Source organism: Procambarus clarkii, chromosome 15 (assembly GCF_040958095.1).
Source record: "Procambarus clarkii isolate CNS0578487 chromosome 15, FALCON_Pclarkii_2.0, whole genome shotgun sequence".
Classification (NCBI taxonomy): Eukaryota; Metazoa; Arthropoda; class Malacostraca; order Decapoda; family Cambaridae; genus Procambarus; species Procambarus clarkii.
The window spans coordinates 33,867,645-33,892,346 of record NC_091164.1 but is presented as its reverse complement, the minus strand read 5'-3'; the positions used below and the strand labels follow the sequence as shown (position 1 = coordinate 33,892,346).

Sequence of the window (24,702 nt, the reverse complement as noted above, 5' to 3'; positions counted from 1 at the left end):
GGGGGGGCTGGAGCTACAGGTCCAGCACCAACCACCTGCCAGTAGAGGGGGGCTGGAGCTACAGGTCGAACCCCCTGCCAGTAGAGGAGGGCTGAAGCTACAGGTCCAGCACCAACCCCCTGCCAATAGAGGGGGGGCTGGAGCTACAGGTCCAGCACCAACCTCCTGCTAGTAGAGGGAGGCTGAAGCTACAGGTCCAGCCCCAGCCCCCTGCCAGTAGAGGGGGGCTGGAGCTTCAGGTCCAGCACCAACCCCCTGCCAGTAAAAGGGGGCTGGAGCTACAGGTCCAGAACCACCCCCCCCCTGCAAGTAGAGTGAGGGCTGAAGCTACAGGTTCAGCACCAACCCCCTGCCAGTAGAGAGGGGGGGACTGGAGCTACAGGTCCAGCACCAACCCCCTGTCAGTAGAGGTGGGCTGGAGCTACAGGTCCAGCACCAACCCCCTGCCAGTAGAGGGGGGCTGGAGCTACAGGTCGTGCACCAACCCCCTACCAGTAGAGGGGGGCTGGAACTACAGGTCCAGCACCAACCCCCTGCCAGTAGAGGGGGAGGCTGGAGCTACAGGTCCAGAACCAACCCCCTGCCAGTAGAGGGGGGGAGGGCTGGAGCTACAGGTCCAGCACCAACCACCTGCCTGTAGAGGGGGGCTGGAGCTATAGGTCCAGCACCAACCACCTGCCAGTAGAGGGGGGCTGGAGTTACAGGTCCAGCCCCAACCCCTTTCCAGTAGAAGGGGGCTGGAGCTACAGGTCCAGCACCAACAACCTGCCAGTAGAGAGGGGCTGGAGCTACAGCTCCTGCACCAACCCCCTGCCAGTAGAGGGGGGCTGGAGCTACAGGTCCAGCCCCAACCCCCTGCCAGTAGAGGGGGGTTGGAGCTACGGGTCCAGCACCAACCCCCTGCCAGTAGAGGGGGGCTGGAGCTACAGGTCCAGCACCAACCACCTGCCAGTAGAGGGGGCTGGAGCAACAGGTCCAGCACCAACCCCCTGCCAGTAGAGAGGGGGGGCTGGAGCTACAGGTCCAGCACCAACCCCTGCTAGTAGAGGGGGGCTGGAGCTACAGGTCCAGCAGCAATCCCCTGCCAGTAGAGGGCTATTGCTACAGTCCAGCACCAACCCCCTGCCAGTAGAGGTGGGGGCTGGAGCTACAGGCCTTGAACCAACCCCCTGCCAGTAGAGGGAGGCTGGAGCAAAAGGTTCATCATCAACCCCCTGCCAGTAGAGGAAAGCTGGAGCTACAGGTCCAGCACCAACCCCATGCCAGTAGAGGGGGGGGGGAGCTGGAACTACAGGTCCAGCACCAACCCCCTGCCAGTAGAGGGGGGCTGGAGCTACAGCACCAACCCCCAGCCAGTAGAGGAGAAGCTGGAGCTACAGGTTCAGCACCAACCCCCTGCCAGTAGAGGGGGGCTGGAGCTACAGCACCAACCCCCAGCCAGTAGAGGTGGGCTGGAGCTACAGATCCAGCACCAACCCCCGTGCCAGTAGAGGGGGGCTGGAGCTACAGGTCCAGCACCAACCACCTGCCAGTAGAGGGGGGCTGGAGCTACAGGTCGAACCCCCTGCCAGTAGAGGAGGGCTGAAGCAACAGGTCCAGCACCAACCCCCTGCCAATAGAGGGGGGGCTGGAGCTACAGGTCCAGCACCAACCTCCTGCTAGTAGAGTGAGGCTGAAGCTACAGGTCCAGCCCCAGCCCCCTGCTAGTAGAGGGGAGCTGGAGCTACAGGTCCAGCACCAACCCCCTGCCAGTAGAGTGAGGGCTGGAGCTACAGGTCCAGCACCAACCCCCTGCCAGTAGAGGGGGGCTGGAGCTACAGGTTCAGCACCAACCCCCTGCCAGTAGAGAGGGGGGGGACTGGAGCTACAGGTCCAGCACCAACCCCCTGCCAGTAGAGTTGGGCTGGAGCTACAGGTCCAGCACCAACCCCCTGCCAGTAGAGGGGGGCTGGAGCTACAGGTCGTGCACCAACCCCCTACCAGTAGAGGGGGGCTGGAACTTCAGGTCCAGCACCAACTCCCTGCCAGTAGAGGGGGGAGGCTGGAGCTACAGGTCCAGAACCAACCCCATGCCAGTAGAGGGGGGGAGGGCTGGAGCTACAGGTCCAGCACCAACCACCTGCCAGTAGAGGGGGGCTGGAGCTATAGGTCCAGCACCAACCACCGGCCAGTAGAGGAGGGCTGGAGTTACAGGTCCAGCCCCAACCCCTTTCCAGTAGAAGGGGGCTGGAGCTACAGGTCCAACACCAACCACCTGCCAGTAGAGAGGGGCTGGAGCTACAGCTCCTGCACCAACCCCCTGCCAGTAGAGGGGGGCTGGAGCTACAGGTCCAGCCCCAACCCCCTGCCAGTAGAGGGGGGTTGGAGCTACGGGTCCAGCACCAACCCCCTGCCAGTAGAGGGGGGCTGGAGCTACAGGTCCAGCACCAACCACCTGCCAGTAGAGGGGGCTGGAGCAACAGGTCCAGCACCAACCCCCTGCCAGTAGAGGTGGGGGGCTGGAGCAACAGGTCCAGCCCCATCCCCCTGCCAGTAGAGGGGGGCTGGAGCTACAGGTCCAGCACCAACCGCTGCCAGTAAAGAGGGGGGGGGGAAGCTGGAGCTACATGTCCAGCACCATCTCCCCTGCCAGTAAAGGGGGGCTGAAGGTACTGGTCCAGCACCAACCTCCTGCCACTAGATGGGGCTGGAGCTACATTTCCAGCACCAACCCCCTGCCAGCAGAAAGGGGCTGGGGCTACAGATCCAGCACCATCCCATGTGCCAGTAGATGGGGGCTGGAACTACAGGTCAAGCACCAACCTCCTTCCAGTAGAGTGGGGCTGGAGCTACAGGCCCAGCGGTCCAGCACCAACCCCCTGCCAGTAGAGGTGGGCTGGAGCTACAGGTCCAGGATCAACCCTTTGCTAGTGGAGGGGCTGGAGCTACAGGTCCAGCACCAACCCTCTGCCAGTAGAGGGGGGCTGGAGCTACAGTTCCAACATCAACCCCCCCTGCCAGTAGAGGGGGGCTGGAGCTACAGGTCCAGCATCAACCCCCTTCTAGTAGAGGAAGGGCGGGGGGGATAGGTGATAATGGGGCTGACACTGACCACAGGAGATAATGGAACTGACACTGACCACAGGTGATAAAGGGACTGACCACAGGTGATAATGGGGCTGACACTGTCCACAGGTGATAATGGGACTGACACTGTCCACAGGTGATAAGGGGGCTGACACTGACCACAGGTGATAATGGGGCTGACACCGACCACAGGTGATAATGGGGGTGACACTGACCACAGGTGATAATGGGGCTGACACCGACCACAGGTGATAATGGGGCTGACACTGTCCACAGGTGATAATGGGGCTGACACTGTCCACAGGTAATAATGGGGCTGACACCGACCACAGGTGATAATGGGGCTGACACAGACCACAGGTGATAATTGGGCTGACACTGTCCACAGGTTGAGGACCTCAGCAGGATGAGTGAGCCCGTCAAGAGGCTGGGGGAGGCTGGCCGGGTGTTGGCCGTCAAGAGGCTGGTGGTGGCTGGCCGGGTGTTGGCCGTCCAGGAAGACCAAGATGGCCGCCGCTCCGCCAGGATAACTCTACAAGACGGCCAGCTGTTCCTCCACTCACTCCTGCGTCAGCCCACGCCCGACCACGCCCACACCCTCCAGGTTACTTTATTACAACCACTAGTCTTACTGACATTACTGACTTAATGAGTTTTGATAACTAATATGATAACATTTTGTAATACAGTTATCAGTATGATTTATTTCATTTTCTGCAGGAGAGTGAGGTTGTGGGCGTGCTGAAGCCCTCCTGCACCCTGGCGTTCCTTGACCTCGGGTGGGCGGGGTCAACAAGAGGGCGGGTCACCATCCGGCTGACCCCTGACACTCCGCTGGCCAGACTGTTTGTGTTGTTGTGTACGGGCCAGCGGGGCCACACCTACCGCAACACTAAACTGTTGCGGGTGTTTGACAAGCATGGGCCGGGGGAGTATGTGGTGGGCGGAGACTACGAGAGTAATGATGGTGAGGGAGGAGCCCCTCTGCTGCCATACCTCCAGGGGCAGTACCGGGAGTCAAGCCGGGCAGGAGTTGTGGTGGGCAGGGGTTGCCGTGGGGTCACAAGAGTGCCCAGTTCGCCATCACCACCAGGGACCACCGGGATGGTCGCCAGTGGTCACGTGTCTTCGGTGATGTGGTGAGCGGCCTGAATGTGGTGAGGGCAGCAGTCAACCACAGTAACATTAGGGAGGTGACTGTGGTGGACTGTGGTGTTGTGCTGCCACTCTAGTTCACTGTACCACCACCATCACTACTGTGGTGTTGTGCTGCCACTCTAGTTCACTGTACCATCACCATCACTACTGTGGTGTTGTGCTGCCACTCTAGTTCACTGTACCACCACCATCACTACTGTGGTGTTGTGCTGCCACTCTAGTTCACTGTACCATCACTACTGTGGTGTTGTGCTGACACTCACTCACTGTACCATCACTACTGTGGTGTGCTGCCACTTTAGTTCACTGTACCATCACTACTGTGGTGTGCTGCCACTTTAGTTCACTGTACCATCACCGTCACTACTGTGGTGTTGTGCTGCCACTCTAGTTCACTGTACCACCACCATCACGACTGTGGTGTTGTGCTTCCACTCTAGTTCACTGTACCACCACCATCACTACTGTGCTGTTGTGCTGCCACTCTCACTGTACCATCACCTTCACTACTGTGGTGCTGTACTGCCACTTTAGTTCACTGTACCATCACCATCACTACTGTGGTGTTGTGCTGCCACTCTAGTTCACTGTACCATCACTATCACCATCACTAGTGTGGTGTTGTGCTGCCACTCTAGTTCACTGTACCACCACCATCACTACTGTGGTGTTGTGCTGCCATTCTAGTTCACTGTACCACCACCATCACTAGTGTGGTGTTGTGCTGCCACTCTAGTTCACTGTACCACCAGCATCATGACTGTGGTGTTGTGCTGCCACTCTAGTTCACTGTACCACCAGCATCATGACTGTGGTGTTGTGCTGCCACTCTAGTTCACTGTACCATCACTACTGTGGTGTTGTGATGCCACTCTACTTCACTGTACCACCACCATCATTACTGTGGTGTTGATCTGCCTCTCTAGTTCACTGTACCATCACCACCACAACTACTGTGGTCTTGCGCTGCTACTCTAGTTCACTGTACCTCCACCATCACTACTGTGGTGTTGTGCTGCCACTGTTGTTCACCATACCACCACTACTATTGTGGTGTTGTGCTGCCACTCTAGTTCACTGTACCATCACCATCACTAGTGTGGGAGTTGTGCTGCCACTCTAGTTCACTGTACCACCACCATCACTACTGTGGTGTTGTGCTGCCACTCTAGTTCACTGTACCACCACCATCACTACTGTGGTGTTGTGCTGCCACTCTTGTTCACTGTACTACTATCATCACTACTGTGGTGTTGTGCTGCCACTGTAGTTCACTGTACCATCACTACTATGGTGTTGTGCTGCCTCTCTAGTTCACTGTACCCCACCATCACTACTGTGGTGTTGTGCTGCCACTCTAGTTCACTGTACCACAACCATCATTACTGTGGTGTTGTGTTGCCACTCTAGTTCACTGTACCACCACCATCATTACTGTGGTGTTGTGCTGCCACTCTACTTCACTGTACCATCACTATCACCATCACTACTGTGATGTTGTGCTGCAACTCTAATTCACTATACCATCACCATCACTACTGTGGTGTTGTGCTGCCAATATAGTTCACTGTACCCCCACCATCACTACTGTGGTGTTGTGCTGCCACTCTAGTTTACTGTACCACCACCATCACTACTGTGGTGTTGTGCTGCCACTCTAGTTCAATGTACCATCACTATCACTACTGTGGTGTTGTGCGGCCACTCTAGTTCACTATACCATCACCATCACTACTGTGGTGTTGTGCTGCCACTCTAGTTCACTGTCCCACCACCATCACTACTGTGGTGTTGTGCTCCCACTCTTGTTCACTGTACCACCACCATCACTACTGTGGTGTTATGCTGCCACTCTAGTTCACTGTACCATCACCATCACTACTGTGGTGTTGTGCTGCCACTCTAGTTCACTGTACCACCTCCATCACTACTGTGGTGTTGTGCTGCCACTCTAGTTCACTGTACCACCACCATCACTACTGTGGTGTTGTGCTGCCACTAATTCACTGTACCATCACCATCACTACTGTATTGTTGTGCTGCCACTTTAGTTCACTGTACCATCACCATCACTACTGTGGTGTTGTGCTGCCAGTCTAGTTCACTGTACCATCACCATCACTACTCAGATTCAGATTCAGATTCAGATGTTTATTCAGGTAAGGTATATACATACAAGTGATGTTACATTAATGGATTGATATATAGATAGAGCTAGTACATACAATGCCTAAAGCCACTATTACGCAATGCGTTTCGGGCAAGAAAAACATTAATATCTAGAACTTAATACTAACTGAGCATAAAGAATAAAAAGTGTTGAGAACAAATACAAATAAAGATAAAAAAAAAAAAAAAAAAAAAAAAAACTGTGGGGTTGTGCTGTCACTCTAGTTCACTGTACCACCACCATCACTACTGTGGTGTTGTACTGCCACTCTAGTTCACTGTACCACCACCATCACTACTGTGGTGTTGTGCTGCTACTCTTGTTCACTGTACCATCACTACTGTGGTGTTGTGCTAAAAACTCTAGTTCACTGTACCATCACTACTGTGGTGTTGTTTTGCCACTCTAGTTCACTGCACCACCACCATCACTACTGTGGTGTTGTGCTGCCAATCTACTTCACTGTACCATCACTATCACCATCACTACTGTGATGTTGTGCTGCAACTCTAATTCACTATACCATCACCATCACTACTGTGGTGTTGTGCTGCCACTATAGTTCACTGTACCCCCACCATCACTACTGTGGTGTTGCGCTGCCACTCTAGTTCACTATACCATCACTATCACCATCACTACTGTGGTGTTGTGCTGCCACTCTAGTTCACTGTACCACCACCATCACTACTGTGGTGTTTTGTTGCCACTCTAGTTCACTGTACCATCACCATCACTACTGTGGTGTTGTGCTGCCACTCTAGTTCACTGTACCACCACCATCACTATTGTGGTGTTGTGCTGCCACTCTAGTTCACTGTACCACCACCATCACTACTGTGGTGTTGTGCTGTCACTAATTCACTGTACCATCACCATCACTACTGTGGTGTTGTGCTGCCACTTTAGTTCACTGTACCATCACCATCACTACTGTGGTGTTGTGCTGTCACTCTAGTTCACTGTACCACCACCATCACTACTGTGGTGTTGTGCTGCTACTCTAGTTCACTGTACCACCACCATCACTACTGTGGTGATGTGCTGCCACTCTACTTCACTGTACCATCACTATCACCATCACTACTGTGATGTTGTGCTGCAACTCTAATTCACTATACCATCACCATCACTACTGTGATGTTCTGCTGCCACTATAGTTCACTGTACCCCCACCATCACTACTGTGGTGGTGTGCTGCCACTGTAGTTCACTATACCATCACTATCACCATCACTACTGTGGTGTTGTGCTGCCACTCTAGTTCACTGTACCACCACCATCACTACTGTGGTGTTGTGCTGCCACTCTAGTTCACTGTACCACGACCATCACTACTGTGGTGTTGTGCTGCTACTCTTGTTCACTGTACCATCACAACTGTGGTGTTGTGCTACCACTCTAGTTCACTGTACCATCACTACTGTGGTGTTGTGCTGCCACTCTAGTTCACTGTATCACCACCATCACTACTGTGGTGTTGTGCTGCCACTCTAGTTCACTGTACCATCACTACTGTGGTGTTGTGTTGCCACTCTAGTTCACTATACCACCACCATCATAACTGTGGTGTTGTGCTGCCACTCTAGTTCACTGTACCATCACTACTGTGATGTTGTGCTGCCACTCTAATTCACTGTACCATCACCATCACTACTGTGGTGTTGTGCTGCCACTTTAGTTCACTGTACCATCACCATCACTACTGTGGTGTTGTGCTCCCACTCTAGTTCACTGTACCATCACTACTGTGATGTTGTGCTGCCACTTTAGTTCACTGTACCACCATCATCACTACTGTAGTGTTGTGCTGCCACTCTAGTTCACTGTACCATCACTACTGAGGTGTTGTGCTGCCTCTCTATTTCACTGTGCCACCACCATCACTACTGTGGTGTGCTGCCACTCTAATTCACTGTACCATCACTACTGTGGTGTTGTGCTGCCACTCTAGTTCACTGTACCACCACTATCACTACTGTGGTGTTATGCTGCAACACTAATTCACTGTACCATCACTACTGTGGTGTTGTGCTGCCACTCTAATTCACTGTACCATCACCATCACTACTGTGGTGTTGTGCTGCCACTCTAGTTCACTGTACCACCACTATCACTACTGTGGTGTTGTGCTGCCACTCTAGTTCACTGTACCATCACCATCACTACTGTGGTGTTGTGCTGCCACTCTAGTTCACTGTACCACCACCATCACTACTGTGGTGTTGTGCTGCCACTCTAGTTCACTATACCACCACCATCACTACTGTGGTGTTGTGCTGCCACTCTAGTTCACTGTACCACCACCATCACTACTGTGGTGTTGTGCTGCCACTCTAGTTCACTGTACCTCAACCACCATCACTACTGTGGTGTTGTGCTGCCACTCTAGTTCACTGTACCACCACCATCATTACTGTGGTGTCCGTGGTGTTGTGCTGCCACTCTAGTTCACTGTACCATCACCATCACTACTGTGGTGTTGTGCTGCCACTCTAGTTCACTGTACCACCACCATCACTAGTGTGGTGTTGTGCTGCCACTCTAGTTCACTGTACCATCACTACTGTGGTGTTGTGATGCCACTCTAGTTCACTGTACCACCACCATCACTACTGTGGTGTTGTGCTGCCGCTCTACTTCAGTGTACCACCACCATCATTACTGTGGTCTTGCGCTGCTACTCTAGTTCACTGTACCTCCACCATCACTACTGTGGTGTTGTGCTGCCACTGTTGTTCACCGTACCACCACCACTATTGTGGTGTTGTGCTGCCACTCTAGTTCACTGTACCATCACCATCACTAGTGTGTTGTTGTGCTGCCACTCTAGTTCATTGTACCACCACGATCACTACTGTTGTGTTGTGCTGCCACTTAAGTTCACTGTACCACCACTATCACTACTGTGGTGTTGTGCTGCCACTCTTGTTCACTGTACTACTATCATCACTACTGTGGTGTTGTGCTGCCACTCTAGTTCACTGTACCATCACTACTATTGTGTTGTGCTGCCTCTCTAGTTCACTGTACCCCCACCATCACTACTGTGGTGTTGTGCTGCCACTCTAGTTCACTGTACCACAACCATCATTACTGTGGTGTTGTGTTGCCACTCTAGTTCACTGTACCACCACCATCACTACTGTGGTGTTGTGCTGCCACTCCACTTCACTGTACCATCACTATCACCATCACTACTGTGATGTTGTGCTGCAACTCTAATTCACTATACCATCACCATCACTACTGTGGTGTTGTGCTGCCACTATAGTTCACTGTACCCCCACCATCACTTCTGTGGTGTTGTGCTGCCACTCTAGTTCACTATACCATCACTATCACCATCACTACTGTGATGTTGTGCTGCCACTCTAGTTCACTGTACCACCACCATCACTACTGTGGTGTTGTGCTGCCACTCTAGTTCAATGTACCATCACCATGACTACTGTGGTGTTGTGCGGCCACTCTAGTTCACTATACATCGCCATCACTACTGTGGTGTTGTGCTGCCACTCTACTTCACTGTCCCACCACCATCACTACTGTGGTGTTGTGCTCCCACTCTAGTTCACTGTACCACCACCATCACTACTGTGGTGTTGTGCTGCCACTCTAGTTCACTGTACCATCACCATCACTACTGTGGTGTTGTGCTGCCACTCTAGTTCACTGTACCACCTCCATCACTACTGTGGTGTTGTGCTGCCACTCTAGTTCACTGTACCACCACCATCACTACTGTGGTGTTGTGCTGCCACTAATTCACTGTACCATCACCATCACTACTGTATTGTTGTGCTGCCACTTTAGTTCACTGTACCATCACCATCACTACTGTGGTGTTGTGCTGCCACTCTAGTTCACTGTACCATCACCATCACTACTGTGGATTTGTGCTGTCACTCTAGTTCACTGTACCACCACCATCACTACTGTGGTGTTGTGCTGCCACTCTAGTTCACTGTACCACCACCATCATTACTGTGGTGTTGTGCTGCCACTCTAGTTCACTGTACCACCACCATCACTACTGTGGTGTTGTGCTGCCACTCTAGTTCACTGTACCACCACCATCACTACTGTGGTGTTGTGCTGCCACTCTAGTTCACTGTACCTCAACCATCATCACTACTGTGGTGTTGTTCTGCCACTCTAGTTCACTGTACCACCACCATCACTACTGTGGTGTTGTGCTGCCACTCTAGTTCACTATACCACCACCATCACTACTGTGGTATTGTGCTGCCACTCTAGTTCACTGTACCACCACCATCACTACTGTGGTGTTGTGCTGCCACTCTAGTTCACTGTACCTCAACCACCATCACTACTGTGGTGTTGTGCTGCCACTCTAGTTCACTGTACCACCACCATCATTACTGTGGTGTTGTGCTGCCACTCTAGTTCACTGTACCACCACCATCACTACTGTGGTGTTGTGCTGCCACTCTAGTTCACTGTACCACCACCATCACTACTGTGGTGTTGTGCTGCCACTCTAGTTCACTGTACCACCACCATCACTACTGTGGTGTTGTGCTGCCACTCTAGTTCACTGTACCTCAACCATCATCACTACTGTGGTGTTGTGCTGCCACTCTAGTTCACTGTACCACCACCATCACTACTGTGGTGTTGTGCTGCCACTCTAGTTCACTATACCACCACCATCACTACTGTGGTGTGGTGCTGCCACTCTAGTTCACTGTACCACCACCATCACTACTGTGGTGTTGTGCTGCCACTCTAGTTCACTGTACCACCACCATCACTACTGTGGTGTTGTGCTGTGTTACGAACCCGGATCCAGCGTCCGAGCACGGAGTAGTGACGAACGGGCCATCTGTGGGTCAGCTCCCGAAACCCCCACCAAATGGACGACGACACCTGGTGAGGACGACGTGTACTGGCTACGAGGGCCAGTTTCCAGTCCTGTTCAGCACACAACACCGCCGCTGCTGACCTCTGGTGAGGTGGTGCTTGGACGACAACGCCATCTATGGAGTGGATATGTCGGGCGTTTGTGTCTGAGCCTGTAAGTGTGGTGCTTTAGTGTTCCTGTTATTGATGACGTGTCTGCTTACAGAGTCGACCTGGGACTGCTGTGATGGAAGTTGAGTCAGTCTACCCGAGGCAGCCGTCCCCTTACCTTGTGCCTTGCTGCAGCAGCTGTGAAGTCGTCTCCCGGAAGAACACTGTGGTGTGTTACCCTGCCAGCGTAGTGGCAGTAGAAGGATTGTCTTACCTGGGACCGACTGCTGGAGACGGTTATCCACTGGGGTTTTGAGGACAGGAGAGTGATTTGTGGTATCACACGAGGCTCCTGACTAGGGCGCTACCCTAGTATCGTTCGTGGAGTGGCCTGACCAGCGTGGCTGATCCAGAACCTGCCAGTAGACCTGCTGGACTTGTGGTTGACGGCCTCCACGGCGGTGCCCCCAGTGGACCCGTGTTTTGGCTGGCCTGTGTTTGGGGTAGACTCAGCTTGGTCGAAGGATTCGTCAAGAGACCACGAAAGCACCGAGGACCCAGCACCGAGAAATTTGGATCCAGAGTCTTCAGGAGAAGACGTTTGTGTACAGTGTTAATACCCCTCCCCCCCCCCCCCGTGTAATCTTTTATATATTATTTATTGGTGGTGGTCAATATATTATATTAAGTTCTTGACTTCATTTCCCTTCCCCTTTAAGTTACTTGCGTCACGGATCTCATCCCTTGAAAGCCACTACTGGCTTGGGGCCGGATACAACTTCCTCTAACAACATCAGAGTAAGAACCCCGTTGCGTCCCGAGAGGGCCGTATAACATAATTGGCATCCCCAGCGGGATCCGTCCCCTTGTTAAGTATGTTTGACAGGGGTGGTGAAGTGACGTAATCCCTCAAGGGATTACGGTGCTCGCTGTGATTAAGCGATTAAGTGCAATATTGTGTAGTGCGGTGCTCGTCGTGATTAAGTGCAATATTGTAGAACGAAGTGTTCGCTGTGATTCAGTGCAATATTGGGTAGTGCGGTGCCCGAAGCAATTACGTGCAATATTGGCAAGTGAGGTGCCAGGTGCGATAAAGTGCAATATTGGCGTAGAACAGTGCTCGGTGCGTTAAGTGCTAACTTGTAAGCAGTGTGTTAAGTGTTGAGTGTTCCATCTGTGACAATGGCAGAAAAAGCTACCATCGATGATCTGGACGATGTTCAGGCTTTTCTGAACAGAGAGGACTGTCTTGCCAGATTAAAATATCTGAACAAACAGGAACTAGTACTAGTGAGCGCCTACCTGGAGATCAAGATCCGTGCCAGTGATTCCCGTGTGGAGATCTTGTCCAAGGTTCACCGGCACTTGAAGGCAGAAGAGAAACAGGAAGGCGAGACTCCTAGTACAAAGGAAAGTGAAGAAATAGCTTCCACGGAAAAGGAAGATAAAGGTAGTGACATTGACAGTGATGCAGGTGAGCTGAATATAAGCTTGTTAACTGTCAAAATGCGTGCCTTGGAAATTAATCGAGAAATTGAATGGAAGAAGTTAGAAATAGAACGAGAATTAAAAGATAAAGAAATGGAGATGAAAGAAAAAGAATTGGCGATGAGGCGTTTAGAATTAGAAAGAGAAGAGAAACGAGTGAGAGAAGAGCGAGAAAGAGAAGAGAAACGAGAAAGAGAAGAGCGAGAAAGAGAAGAGAAACGAGAAAGGGAAGAACGAGAGAGAGAAGAGAAACGAGAAAGAGAAGAACGAGAAAGAGAAGAGAAACAGCGAGAGAGAGAAGAAAAAGAAAGACAGAGACAACATGAACTAGAAGTATTGCGATTAGGCGGTGGTCGGAGGCTAACAACGGACACCAGCGGTTTCGATCCGGTAAGAAACATCAAAATGGTCCCCAAATTCAATGAGAGGGAAGTTTCGAAGTTCTTTGCAGCCTTCGAGAAAGTCGCTGCCTCTTTGGAGTGGCCAAGGGAGAATTGGGCCATCATGTATTATAGACTGTGGGTTGGTTGGTGTTGTCGTCGTGGTTCCTCCTTTGCAGACAACCCAACCCACAACTCGGTAGAGTGCTTATACCTCGCTAGGAGATCACACTAGGCGCTTCTGGCCCTTGGAGAGGGGCTCAACGTCACACATTTAGGGGATGCGGCTCCAACACTTAGCCTCGTTGTCACGTGCACACACCCACTCGAGCCGCTGTGACTCCCCACTCTCTCCTTAGGTGATATGATCTCCTCAATCCCCTATGACTTACTAATATTACCTTCTGCCCTGTCCACAGCAGTGGTTTTTGGTTCTTTCCCTCTCTCTCTCTTCTTCTGTACTATTTCATGGGAAGCCTCACTAGGACAAGGGCAAACACCAGCAAATTGGGATACATTTACTGGACGAAGCACATACACGATACATACACACATATAATAATAATGAATCCTATACTCTATAATATTACAATCAGGTTGCACTCCAACACAACCAGAACTCTACCATCAGCTTGTCAAGTGGTATCCTGTCTCCTGGTTCACCACCTGATACTATCAACCACCTCAAGTTGATCAAGTCTACATACACTGTTGCACCATCAGCAAGATAATATATATATAGAAAATCAGCATTTGAATGCAATAACATATATCAGTATAAATGTTCATTGATACACAACAATGATTAATCGATCAATATCAGTCCTAGAATGCATACATCTGTAGGTAATCAAGCCTACGACTGTAACTCTAAACTTCAGTATAAAACACTCCTTGACATAAGAATGCAAACAGTCACTCACTCTCACTGCGTCTTGCACGCTAATGACAACCAAACACTATCAACTCCCTACAAGTAATCCACCAGAACTTCCCCTTCCACCTCTGGAAGTTCACTACCCTAATATCCTTAGGTTCTTCCGGGCTTCACTACCGGGATCCTCTGCAGCTCCTCCAGGCTGCTACCATGAAGTTTCCTTGAGCAACTATGGTGCTCTACTACTTCTGCTAGGTTCCTCCACACAGCTCTCTTGGCTGCTACACCATGAAGTTTCCTCGAGCAACTATGGTGCTTCTCCACCTCTACAGAAGCTTGTGACACTCCTCTTCACTGCTTCTTCTCCTCACAGCTCGAGGTCCTCTCCTCCACTACCTTGGAGTCTCATCAATTACTTCATCTGTGCTGGCTTCGAAGTTCTCAGCAACTTCTTCCCCAAAGACAAACCTGCAACCCATCGACACTCCAATAAAATGTTTCCCCTTTAACACATAAACAAAAATTATCACACAATATGTTTGCCTCCAACCTCTATCTGTCTTCTATATACAGTGAGAGTGGACTCCCCCGTTTTGGGCGGGTCCATACTCCACCTCGCCTGGCGGCGGTCCTCACTCGCTGGGAGGGTCTTCCTCCGTCAGGAGCCGGGCTCCCTCAGTCGCCAGTCAGAGCTCAGAGGGGACGGACGTCGCTCCGTGTTCCTCCCTCTTCACTCTCCTATTTCAGGCCTTCTGCCTTATTAAAACATGTCTAACTTATAAATAAACATCGCTACTGTCGCTGGGCACACGACCAACTACAAGCAATCACTATGAACTGGCGTATATCGTGCTTACCACAGATTATAAGGTCGAGGGCGCTTTCCCTCTGACGGCGTCTGGTCAGGGCGCTCCACACAGCCCACGAAAATGCCTCTGAGCAGCTTATTGAACTCTGCTCGTCGACCAGGACTTGAGACCACAACGTTTCCAGCTCGATTCCACAGCTGGCACGTCTACACACTTCTCTTCTCTTCGAGATATATCACTAGGGGTTCCCTTCTGACGGGAGCTCAACGGAGCGCGGCTTCCCCCTGCGATGTCTGGCACTCAAGTGAGGTCAAGGTCCTCCCAGAAGCGAGCCTCACGCCTCCAGCAAAATGTCCACATCTCCTAGCCAGTCATTTATTTGTTTTATTCCTCACTGCCCATAATCTTAAATTCTTATATATATCCAACCAGCCATTTTACATATGGGTTATCACCTCAATATTTGCTAGACCTTCTAATCAGGTCAGGCTTGATGAATAACTCAAAGAGGGAAACTCGTTTCTCCTGCAGGCTGAGATCACAACACATGATACAGTCAGTCTTGACTGGAAAGGCCCAAATCGCTTACTCCACGTTATCCCTTGACGACTCCGGCGATTATGACAAGGTGAAGAAGGTTGTGCTCATGGCGTACCAATTGGTACCTGAGGCATACAGACAGAAGTTCCGAAACCTGAAAAAGACCTCAGAGCACACGTTCACTGAATTCGCCACAATCAAGGAGCGACTTTTTCAGGAATGGTGTGCCTCTCGGAAGGTGGAGACCAAAGAAGACCTCGAGCAGCTTATACTGCTAGAGGACTTCAAGGATTGTTTGTCTGGAGACCTGAAGACGTACTTAGAGGAACAGCAGGTAGAGACCTTGAGTGCAGCAGCCACAATGGCTGAGGAATACATCCTGACTCATAGGCCGTCTGCTAAGTACGTCCCAAGGCATTACCAACGCCGTTTTGACAGACCTCATGACGAAGAAGAAGAGACTCCCGTCCCACGAAGCGCTAAGAAGACGCCCCCAAGTAGCCCTCGAAGGACTAGTCCTAGCAGTCCGAAACACCGTAGTCCAAGGAGGAATATGGTGTGCTGGACTTGTGGGCAGAAAGGGCATGTAGCTGCTATGTGCCGAGGCAGAAGAGGTGGCGGCGCACGTAGGGAGGTGATGATGATGAGCTGTGTTACACCACCAGCAGGAAGCCAGTCGACGACTACGCAGGAAGAACCCAGATTGTTTTCCCCTCACACTTCAGGCGGGTATGTATCGAGTGGTCATACTGGTAGATCAGTTGTAGTGCTCAGAGATAGTGGAGCAGCCCAGTCCCTGATCGTGAAGAACTCGTTACCCGAGCGAGTAAGTGTGGATGGGAGACCAGAGGTTGTCCTGGTTGGGTTTCCGAGAACGCAGTATATCGCCCCCTTAGTGCCGGTACATTTCGACTCGCCTTACTTCAGCGGCACATGTGCGTTGGCAGTAGTCGATACCCTCCCTGTGGCTGGGATTGACGTGGTACTAGCCAACGACTTGGTGACAGATTGGAGCATCAATCTTCCCAAGGTCGCGGACGAGTCAGCCAGAACAGCAAGGTCTGAGGTAACGACGGGCCGTGGTAATATCCAGGTAAAGGCAGACCCGGATTCAAACAGATTTAATTTGTCCTCTCGCCTACAGATTGAGAACGTTCTAGCAGTGTCTCCTGATTTTTCTCTCGACAAGGAACATGAGGTTACGATGGCAGAGGTACTTGAGCAAGAAGAGAGGCCTTGTGTGCAGGCACCCACGGATACCAACGAGTCTGGAGCGAAGGCGGATGTGTACTTGCGGTATGGCATTGTACAGCGTTCATTGAACCGGCCAGAGACTCCCCAGACGTCAGAGGTATGTGAGGTGTGTTCGAAAGGTCTAGTGCCCTCTTTGGTCCAAACCAGGCTAGTGGATATAGCCGGTTATGGACATGACAGGCTCGGGAAGCTTATCCCTCAATTGGCCCCATGTTTCTTAGCAATATTTTGTTTGATTCTCGTGTGTGTTCTCAGTAAGGATCAGTGGACGACCCGAAGGATGATGGCTCCCTTGAACATCAGATCCCAGGGATTAGAGACGTGCACTATGAGTGTTGCAGTCGAAGAAGGGACCTGGAAGGTGATGGTTGATACAGGAGGTACGAGATATGATAATGTGAGTGACTGTTTCCGACAGGTTGACACCCCCCGCGTGACTGCAGAGCCTCAATGCAGCGTTATGTGGAATGTTGGTCGACCTGACGGTGACCGAGCGAATGCCATCTGCGACATACGAACAGCCCCGTTGGGACTAGGTGTGGACCTAGTAGAGTATGCTGTAAGTACTGTTTTACCCGCTGTCGCTGTCACTCTGAATTATCCGACCCCTGTATTCCAGGTGCCCGACTCCCTGAAGGACCGCCGGATCGGTACCAGAAATGCCGTCTGTGTCCAGCCATCATCGGTGCCACGACATAAGAAAGTGTCGAGTCACCCCAGATCGTGTCCACACCGATCCTTACTTGAGAGATGTGAGATGATGCCCCTGCTTGACATCGCAGTGGAGATGTGGAAAATTACGTCAGGCAGGTCATCGCCTGCCATTTTCAAGTTCCCTTTGTGCCAGGGTTTCTCCTTAGTACAGTTCTGTGGACGAGACAGCCTCGCCGTGCCAGTTTACAGTAATTGTGAGTCCATTTGGAGATGTGTTGCCATACTAATTTGGTTTGTGTCTCTTTTTATAGAACCCCAAACCAAATTCTTTTTGGTGGGGAGGTGTTACGAACCCGGATCCAGCGTCCGAGCACGGAGCAGTGACGACCGCGCCATCTGTGGGTCAGCTCCCGAAACCCCCACCAAATGGACGACGACACCTGGTGAGGACGACGTGTACTGGCTACGAGGGCCAGTTTCCAGTCCCGTTCAGCACACAACACCGCCGCTGCTGACCTCTGGTGAGGTGGTGCTCGGACGACAACGCCATCTATGGAGTGGATATGTCGGGCGTTTGTGTCTGAGCCTGTAAGTGTGGTGCTTTAGTGTCCCTGTTATTGATGTGTCTGCTTACAGAGTCGACCTGGGACTGCTGTGATGGAAGTTGAGTCAGTCTACCCGAGGCAGCCGTCCCCTTACCTTGTGCCTTGCTGCAGCAGCTGTGAAGTCGTCTCCCGGAAGAACACTGTGGTGTGTTACCCTGCCAGCGTAGTGGCAGTAGAAGGATTGTCTTACCTGGGACCGACTGCTGGAGACGGTTATCCACTGGGGTTTTGAGGACAGGAGAGTGATTTGTGGTATCACACGAGGCTCCTGACTAGGGCGCTACCCTAGTATCGTTCGTGGAGTGGCCTGACCAGCGTGGCTGATCCAGAACCTGCCAGTAGACCTGCTGGACTTGTGGTTGACGGCCTCCACGGCGGTGCCCCCAGTGGACCCGTGTTTTGGCTGGCCTGTGTTTGGGGTAGACTCAGCTTGGTCGAAGGATTCGTCAAGAGACCACGAAAGCACCGAGGACCCAGCACCGAGAAATTTGGATCCAGAGTCTTCAGGAGAAGACGTTTGTGTACAGTGTTAATAACCCTCCCCCCCCCCCCCCCCGTGTAATCTTTTATATATTATTTATTGGTGGTGGTCAATATATTATATTAAGTTCTTGACTTCATTTCCCTTCCCCTTTAAGTTACTTGCGTCACGGATCTCATCCCTTGAAAGCCACTACTGGCTTGGGGCCGGATACAACTTCCTCTAACAACATCAGAGTAAGAACCCCGTTGCGTCCCGAGAGGGCCGTAACATGCTGCCACTCTAGTTCACTATACCACCACCATCACTACTGTGGTTTTGTTCTGCCACTCTAGTTTACTGTACCACCACCATCACTACTGTGGTGTTGTGCTGCCACTCTAGTTCACTGTACCTCAACCACCATCACTACTGTGGTGTTGTGCTGCCACTCTAGTTCACTGTACCACCACCATCATTACTGTGGTGTTGTGCTGCCATTCTAGTTCACTGTACCACCACCATCACAACGGTGGTGTTGTGCTGCCACTAGTTCACTGTACCACTACCATCACTACTGTGGTGTTGTGCTGCCACTCTAGTTCACTGTACCACCACCATCACTACTGTGGTGTTGTGCTGCCACTCTAGTTCACTGTACCATCACCATCACTACTGTGGTGTTGTACTGCCACTCTAGTTCACTGTACTATCACCATCATTACTGTGGTGTTGTGCTGCCACTCTAGTTCACTGTACCATCACTACTGTGGTGTTGTGCTGCCACTCTAGTTCACTGTACCATCACTACTGTGGTGTTGTGCTGCCACTCTAGTTCACTGTACCATCACCATTACTACTGTTGTGTTGTGCTGCCACTCTAGTTCACTGTACCACCACCATCACTACTGTGGTGTTGTGCTGCCACTCTAGTTCACTGTACCATCACCATCACTACTGTGGTGTTATGCTGCCACTCTAGTTCACTGTACCATCACTACTGTGGTGTTGTGCTGCCACTCTAGTTCACTGTACCATCACTACTGTGGTGTTGTGCTGTCACTCTAGTTCACTGTACCATCACTACTGTGGTGTTGTGCTGCCACTCTAGTTCACTGTACCATCACCATTACTACTGTGGTGTTGTGCTGCCACTCTAGTTCACTGTACCACCACCATCACTACTGTGGTGTTGTGCTGCCACTCTAGTTCACTGTACCATCACCATCACTACTGTGGTGTTGTGCTGCCACTTTAGTTCACTGTACTATCACTATCACCATCACTACTGTGGTGTTGTGTTGCCACTCTAGTTCACTGTACCACTACCATCACTAATGTGGTGTTGTGCTGCCACTCTAGTTCACTGTACCATCACCATCACTACTGTTGTGTTGTGCGGCCACTCTAGTTCACTGTACCAGCACTACTGTGGTGTTGTGCTGCCACTCTAGTTCACTGTACCATCACTACTGTGGTTGTTGTGCTGCCACTCAAGTTCACTGTACCATCACTACTGTGGTGTTGTGCTGCCTCTCTAGTTCACTGTACCATCACTACTGTGGTGTTGTGCTGCCACTCTAGTTCACTGTACCATCACTACTGTGGTGTTGTGCTGCCACTCTAGTTCACTGTACCACCACCATCAGTACAGTGGTGTTGTGCTGCCACTCTAGTTCACTGTACCATCACCATAACTCTTGCATCACCATGGACTGCGTGTTTTGATGCCAATGTAATTTAAGGACAGACTTTTATCACTATATCATCATAACTTCACTATCTTTCGTATTTATACTTTGGTATCATATACCTAACAATTACGGCTGTATCCCCATCAATGCTATATCTTCTCAGTACTGTCACCTATCATTGCTGTATCACTATAGCTTCACTATCAGCTCTATATATCACCATCACCTAAGGCCCCACACTTGGGGTCATGTACTGACCATGTTGAGTAACAAATTGTTGGTGTCACTATATGACAGCTGTTGTCACTGTTTTATCACCAACGGCTCACTATCACATAACACTGTCACTACTACACCAACATCATTTCACTTTCTCTGCATTATCACCTCACACTGATATATTTCCTCCTTACATTCTCTGATATATCACTATCACTGCTACAGCACCACCCCTCCGTGGTGCCTCCTTGCTGTGGTGAGGGGCTCACGTACACCTTCCTGGGACCGGTGTGGGTTGCCTGTGCCCCCTCTCCTGCCCCCTCTTTGGGTGGTGCATGTGGTGAAGGGCACCATGTAGGGGCCTTATGAGCCATCGGACCACCCGCTGGAGGGGTCGCCTGTGAGAGGCCACCCTGAGTGGATGGTTGGGTGTCCAGGCTGGGGTGATAGGAGGACTGGGGTCTTAGCACCAGTGTGGGAGATTGAACGAAGTAGTAGGACTTCCCTGTTGAAAAGGGGGAGCACCGCTGGGGACGACACACCCTTCCTACACTGGCCCGCGCTCGGCCTCCCTGGCTGCCCTGGTAGGTGGTATCCCTTGGTTCCAGGTCCCATCCCTTTTGTGTTGGTTTGCTATATGGATGACGACTTGACTACTCCTAACCAGGCTCATGGGGTGGGCAACCATGCCCCTGGGTCGGACCGTCCTGAACGACCGGGATCTGTAGCCTCCGCTACAGAGCCCGGTTTAGGCCCAGACCGGACTCTTCCTCCCTGCTCCCCTCCCTCCTCTGTGGTTGGGTCGAGCCCCAAGCCTGCTGTGGTGACCGTCTTGTCCCCTTGCACGGCTCCATCTCTTCTTGCGACTACTGAACCTTTCAACCCGTCTCTCTACGGGTTCTCATCACCGTACCCGCCATGGCCGCTCTCATATGCTCCCTTCCCATCCTACTTCGTTCCATGCTTTGTTTGGTCCTGCTACATGGACTAAATACTTTGACCTCCTCCTTTGGACTCGACTCCTGATGATTTTTCCCTTCATAGGCATCTTGTCGACTCCGTGGATGCCTCTGTCACCTTCAACCCCACTCGTCTTGGTACCCGTGTTGTTGCTGCTCCATCTCAGGATGCGGCCACTCGCTTGGCTGCCTTATCCTGCCTTGGTGAAACCCCTGTTCGGGTCTCGAAGAACGTCCGGTTGAATGCCAGTGTGGGCACTGTTCTCCTCCCGCACCATGTTGCGACCGGTGTTAGGGATCTCAGGGACTGCCACGAGGATATCAAGCATGTCCTCGAGGCCCAGGGTCATTCTGTCCTCCAGGTGGAGACATTTACTCGTCCCCCTCGTGGTCATCGCCGTCTGCCTCTTCGGGTTGTGAAGGTTACCTTTGATGGTAGGACCCTTCCATCCTCTGTTATTCTTGCTGGTGCCAGGTGCTCCGTTCAGGAATATATTCCCTCTCCGAGGCTCTGCGGTAAGTGCTGGAAGTTTGGGCATGGTACCCTCAAATGCAATAGTCCTGTCTCTGTCCCCTGTGTGGAAGCGAGAGTCACTCTAAGTTGGAGTGCACTTCTCCCCAGGCCCGCTGCCTCAATTGCGGTGAGGCCCACCCTACCTTCTCCCATGCGTGTATTCGTTACAAACTTGAGGCGGCTGTCCTCAACTTGAAGCACCGGGACCATTTGTCTTTTCCTGAGGCTCGGCGCCAAGTTCATCGTCTCCCCTCTTTCGCCGGTGTCTCCTATGCTCGCGTGGTATGCTCTTCCTCGTCCTTCCCGCCTTCCCCAGTCCCACAACCGTTTCCGAGCCTTAGACCCGGACACGCCCACCACCACCTCCCCTGTTTCCCTCCGTTCTGTCCCGAAGGGTCCCCCTCCTGGTTCTCTGTCTAGGGCTCCCCTCCTTTCTACCCAGTCTGTCACGTCTCCTGTGTCTTCTATTTCCTCTCCTTCCAGTCCTCCTTCCCGTCCTTCTCCTCCGTCTCTTGGCTCTCCACGCCGCCTGACTGTGAGGGCCGACGTCCATCGCTCTCCTGATGGATGTGTTGCTCGCTCTCGATCTTCTTCTCCTATCGAGACACTGGAGTCTGTTGCCCAGTACGTTGCTGCTGGGACGCCTGTATCTTTGAGTCAGAAGCGGAAACCTGGCTCCTCTCCTTCCTCCTCCCCTGTCGGTAAGAAAGCTTCGCTTTCTTCTTCACCCCCTCTCTCTGATTCTATCATTCCTTCCCCTCCCGCTTCGGTGGTGGTGCCCACTGTTCCTACTGTGGGGGGTTTCTTCAGCCCCTGGTTCCATCTCGGTTACTGCCCTTGCTGAGGTGCGCTCCCCTCTTTCTGCCCCCCCCTCCTCCCCTTCCTTCTCCTCCAGACCCTGCTCGTCCACCTCTGGTCCGTCCTCCCGCTTCTTGCCCTCCTTCTTTACTCAGTTTACCCATGCCCCCTAACCCTGACTTCGCTGACTCTGATCCTGACTCTGTGCTTTTTTAGCGTGCTGTGTTCCTTCTTCACCTTTGTTTCTTCTTTGCTCTCTGTTGCTCTCCTCTCTCTCTTTGCTGATGTCTTTTCTCCAGTGGAACATCTGTGGATTTTACGCCAATTTCCTTGACCTCCAACTTCTCATTTCACAGTTTTCGCCCCTTTGTGTCTGTCTCCAGGAGCCGATGCTTGGTTCTCGTCCTGGTCGCTTCCGTGGCTATTCTTTTCTCTCCCCTCCCAGCTGGGGTCCATAATTCTTTTGCTCTCTTGATTCGTTCCGATGTTCCCTTTGTCCCCTTACTTTTTTCCTTGCCTCTCCACTGTTCTGTCGCCCGTATCTTTGTGCGTAGATGGTACACGGTTTGTTCTATTTATCTACCCCCACTGTCCCACTTTCTCTTCCCGATCTTAAACACCTCCTAGACTCCTTGCCGGAGCCTGTGCTCCTGCTGGGTGATTTCAATTGTCGTCATGCCCTTTGGGGTGATGTGCTGACAAACACCCGGGGTCGCCTCCTTGAACCTTTCATCCTCTCTTCTTCCCTGTCCCTTCTTAATTCTGGTGAGCCCACTCATTTGGACTCTCGGACTCGCTCCCTTTCTTGTCTCGATCTTTCTCTGTGCTCGTCATTCCTTTCCTTAGATTCCGGGTGGTGAGTCCTTGATGACCTCCATGGCAGTGACCATTTTCCTATCCTTGTCAATTTTTTCTCCTTTCGCCCTCCTCTCTCCTTCCCTAGGTGGCGGTTTGCCGAGGCTGACTGGCGCCTCTTTACTCTCCGTGCTACTATTTCCGACCTCTCCGTTTTACCTCTCCCTCGCACCCTCCTTCTTTTTCATGACACTGTCTTTGACGCTGCCCTCCACTCTATTCCTCTTCCTCTCGGGGAACGCGGAAGTGCGTTCCCTGGTGGAGTTTGGACTATGCTCGGGCTGTCTGCTGTAAGCGTGCAGCCTGGAGGAGACATCGCCGCCGGCAGACGGTTGAGTCTTTTCTTTTGTTTCGGAAGGCAAGTGCGGTGGCCCGTAGGACCATCCGTGCAGCTAAACGTGCTTGCTGAGAGTCTTATGTCTCCACCATTACATCTGAAACTCCACTGGTCTGGAAGCGTATCCGCAAGATTGCGGGTAAGTTCGTTCCCGATGTCTCACCGATCCTTTGCCTTCATGGTGCTCTTGTGGCGGACCCGTTGCAAGTTGCGACCGAACTGGGTTCCCATTTCTCCTCTGTTAGTTCTGGTTCTCATCTCCCCCAATCCTTCCTTCTTCGTAAGCATCTCCTTGAATCTCGTCCTTTAAATTTCTGTACTTATCTTCACCTTCCCTATAATGATCCCTTCTCTCTCTCTCTGAACTTCAATCTGCCCTAGCCCTTTGTGGTTCTACGGCAGCGGGCTCCGATGGCATTCATTATGAAATGCTTTGCCATCTCCCTCCGTGCACATCTCAGTATTTACTGAGTCTGTACAATCGGGTCTGGGAGTCGTTGTCAGTCCCTGAAGACTGGCTCGATGCTGTTGTCCTCCCTGTTCGGAAACCAGGGTCTCGGGTCATCCCCCAAGGACTTCCGCCCTATTGCTCTCACAAGTTGTGTCTGCAAGCTCTTTGAACGTATGGTCAACGTTCGTTTGATGTGGTTCTTTGAACGTATGGTCAACGTTCGTTTGATGTGGTTCTTAGAACACTATCGCCACCTCTCCCCTTCTTAATTTGGTTTTCGCAAGTGCCGCAGCACAACAGATGTCCTGGTGAACTTGGAGGTCTATATTTGTACTGCTTTTGCTGCGAAGACCTCCGTTGTTGCCGTCCTTTTTGACCTGGAAAAGGCTTACGGTATCATATTCTGTCTCAACTTCATTCTTTTGGTCTTCGTGGGA

The 24,702-nt window shown here is 51.8% G+C and overlaps 2 protein-coding genes across 2 annotated transcripts in view; one reads left to right on the top strand and one right to left on the bottom strand.

The window, feature by feature from the left end:
• LOC138364924 (uncharacterized) overlaps nt 1–11,968 on the top strand; it is a 115,385-nt gene extending 103,417 nt beyond the window's left edge. Inside the window, exons 4-5 of the mRNA XM_069325007.1 lie at nt 3,455–3,670; nt 3,787–11,968. Coding sequence (XP_069181108.1) covers nt 3,455–3,670; nt 3,787–4,209 — 639 coding nt within the window. The 3' untranslated portion in view covers nt 4,210–11,968. The remainder of the gene's footprint in view (nt 1–3,454; nt 3,671–3,786) is intronic.
• LOC123751561 (tripartite motif-containing protein 59-like) overlaps nt 1–24,702 on the bottom strand; it is a 290,403-nt gene that overhangs the window by 153,948 nt on the left and 111,753 nt on the right. The gene's annotated exons all lie outside the window — the stretch shown is intronic.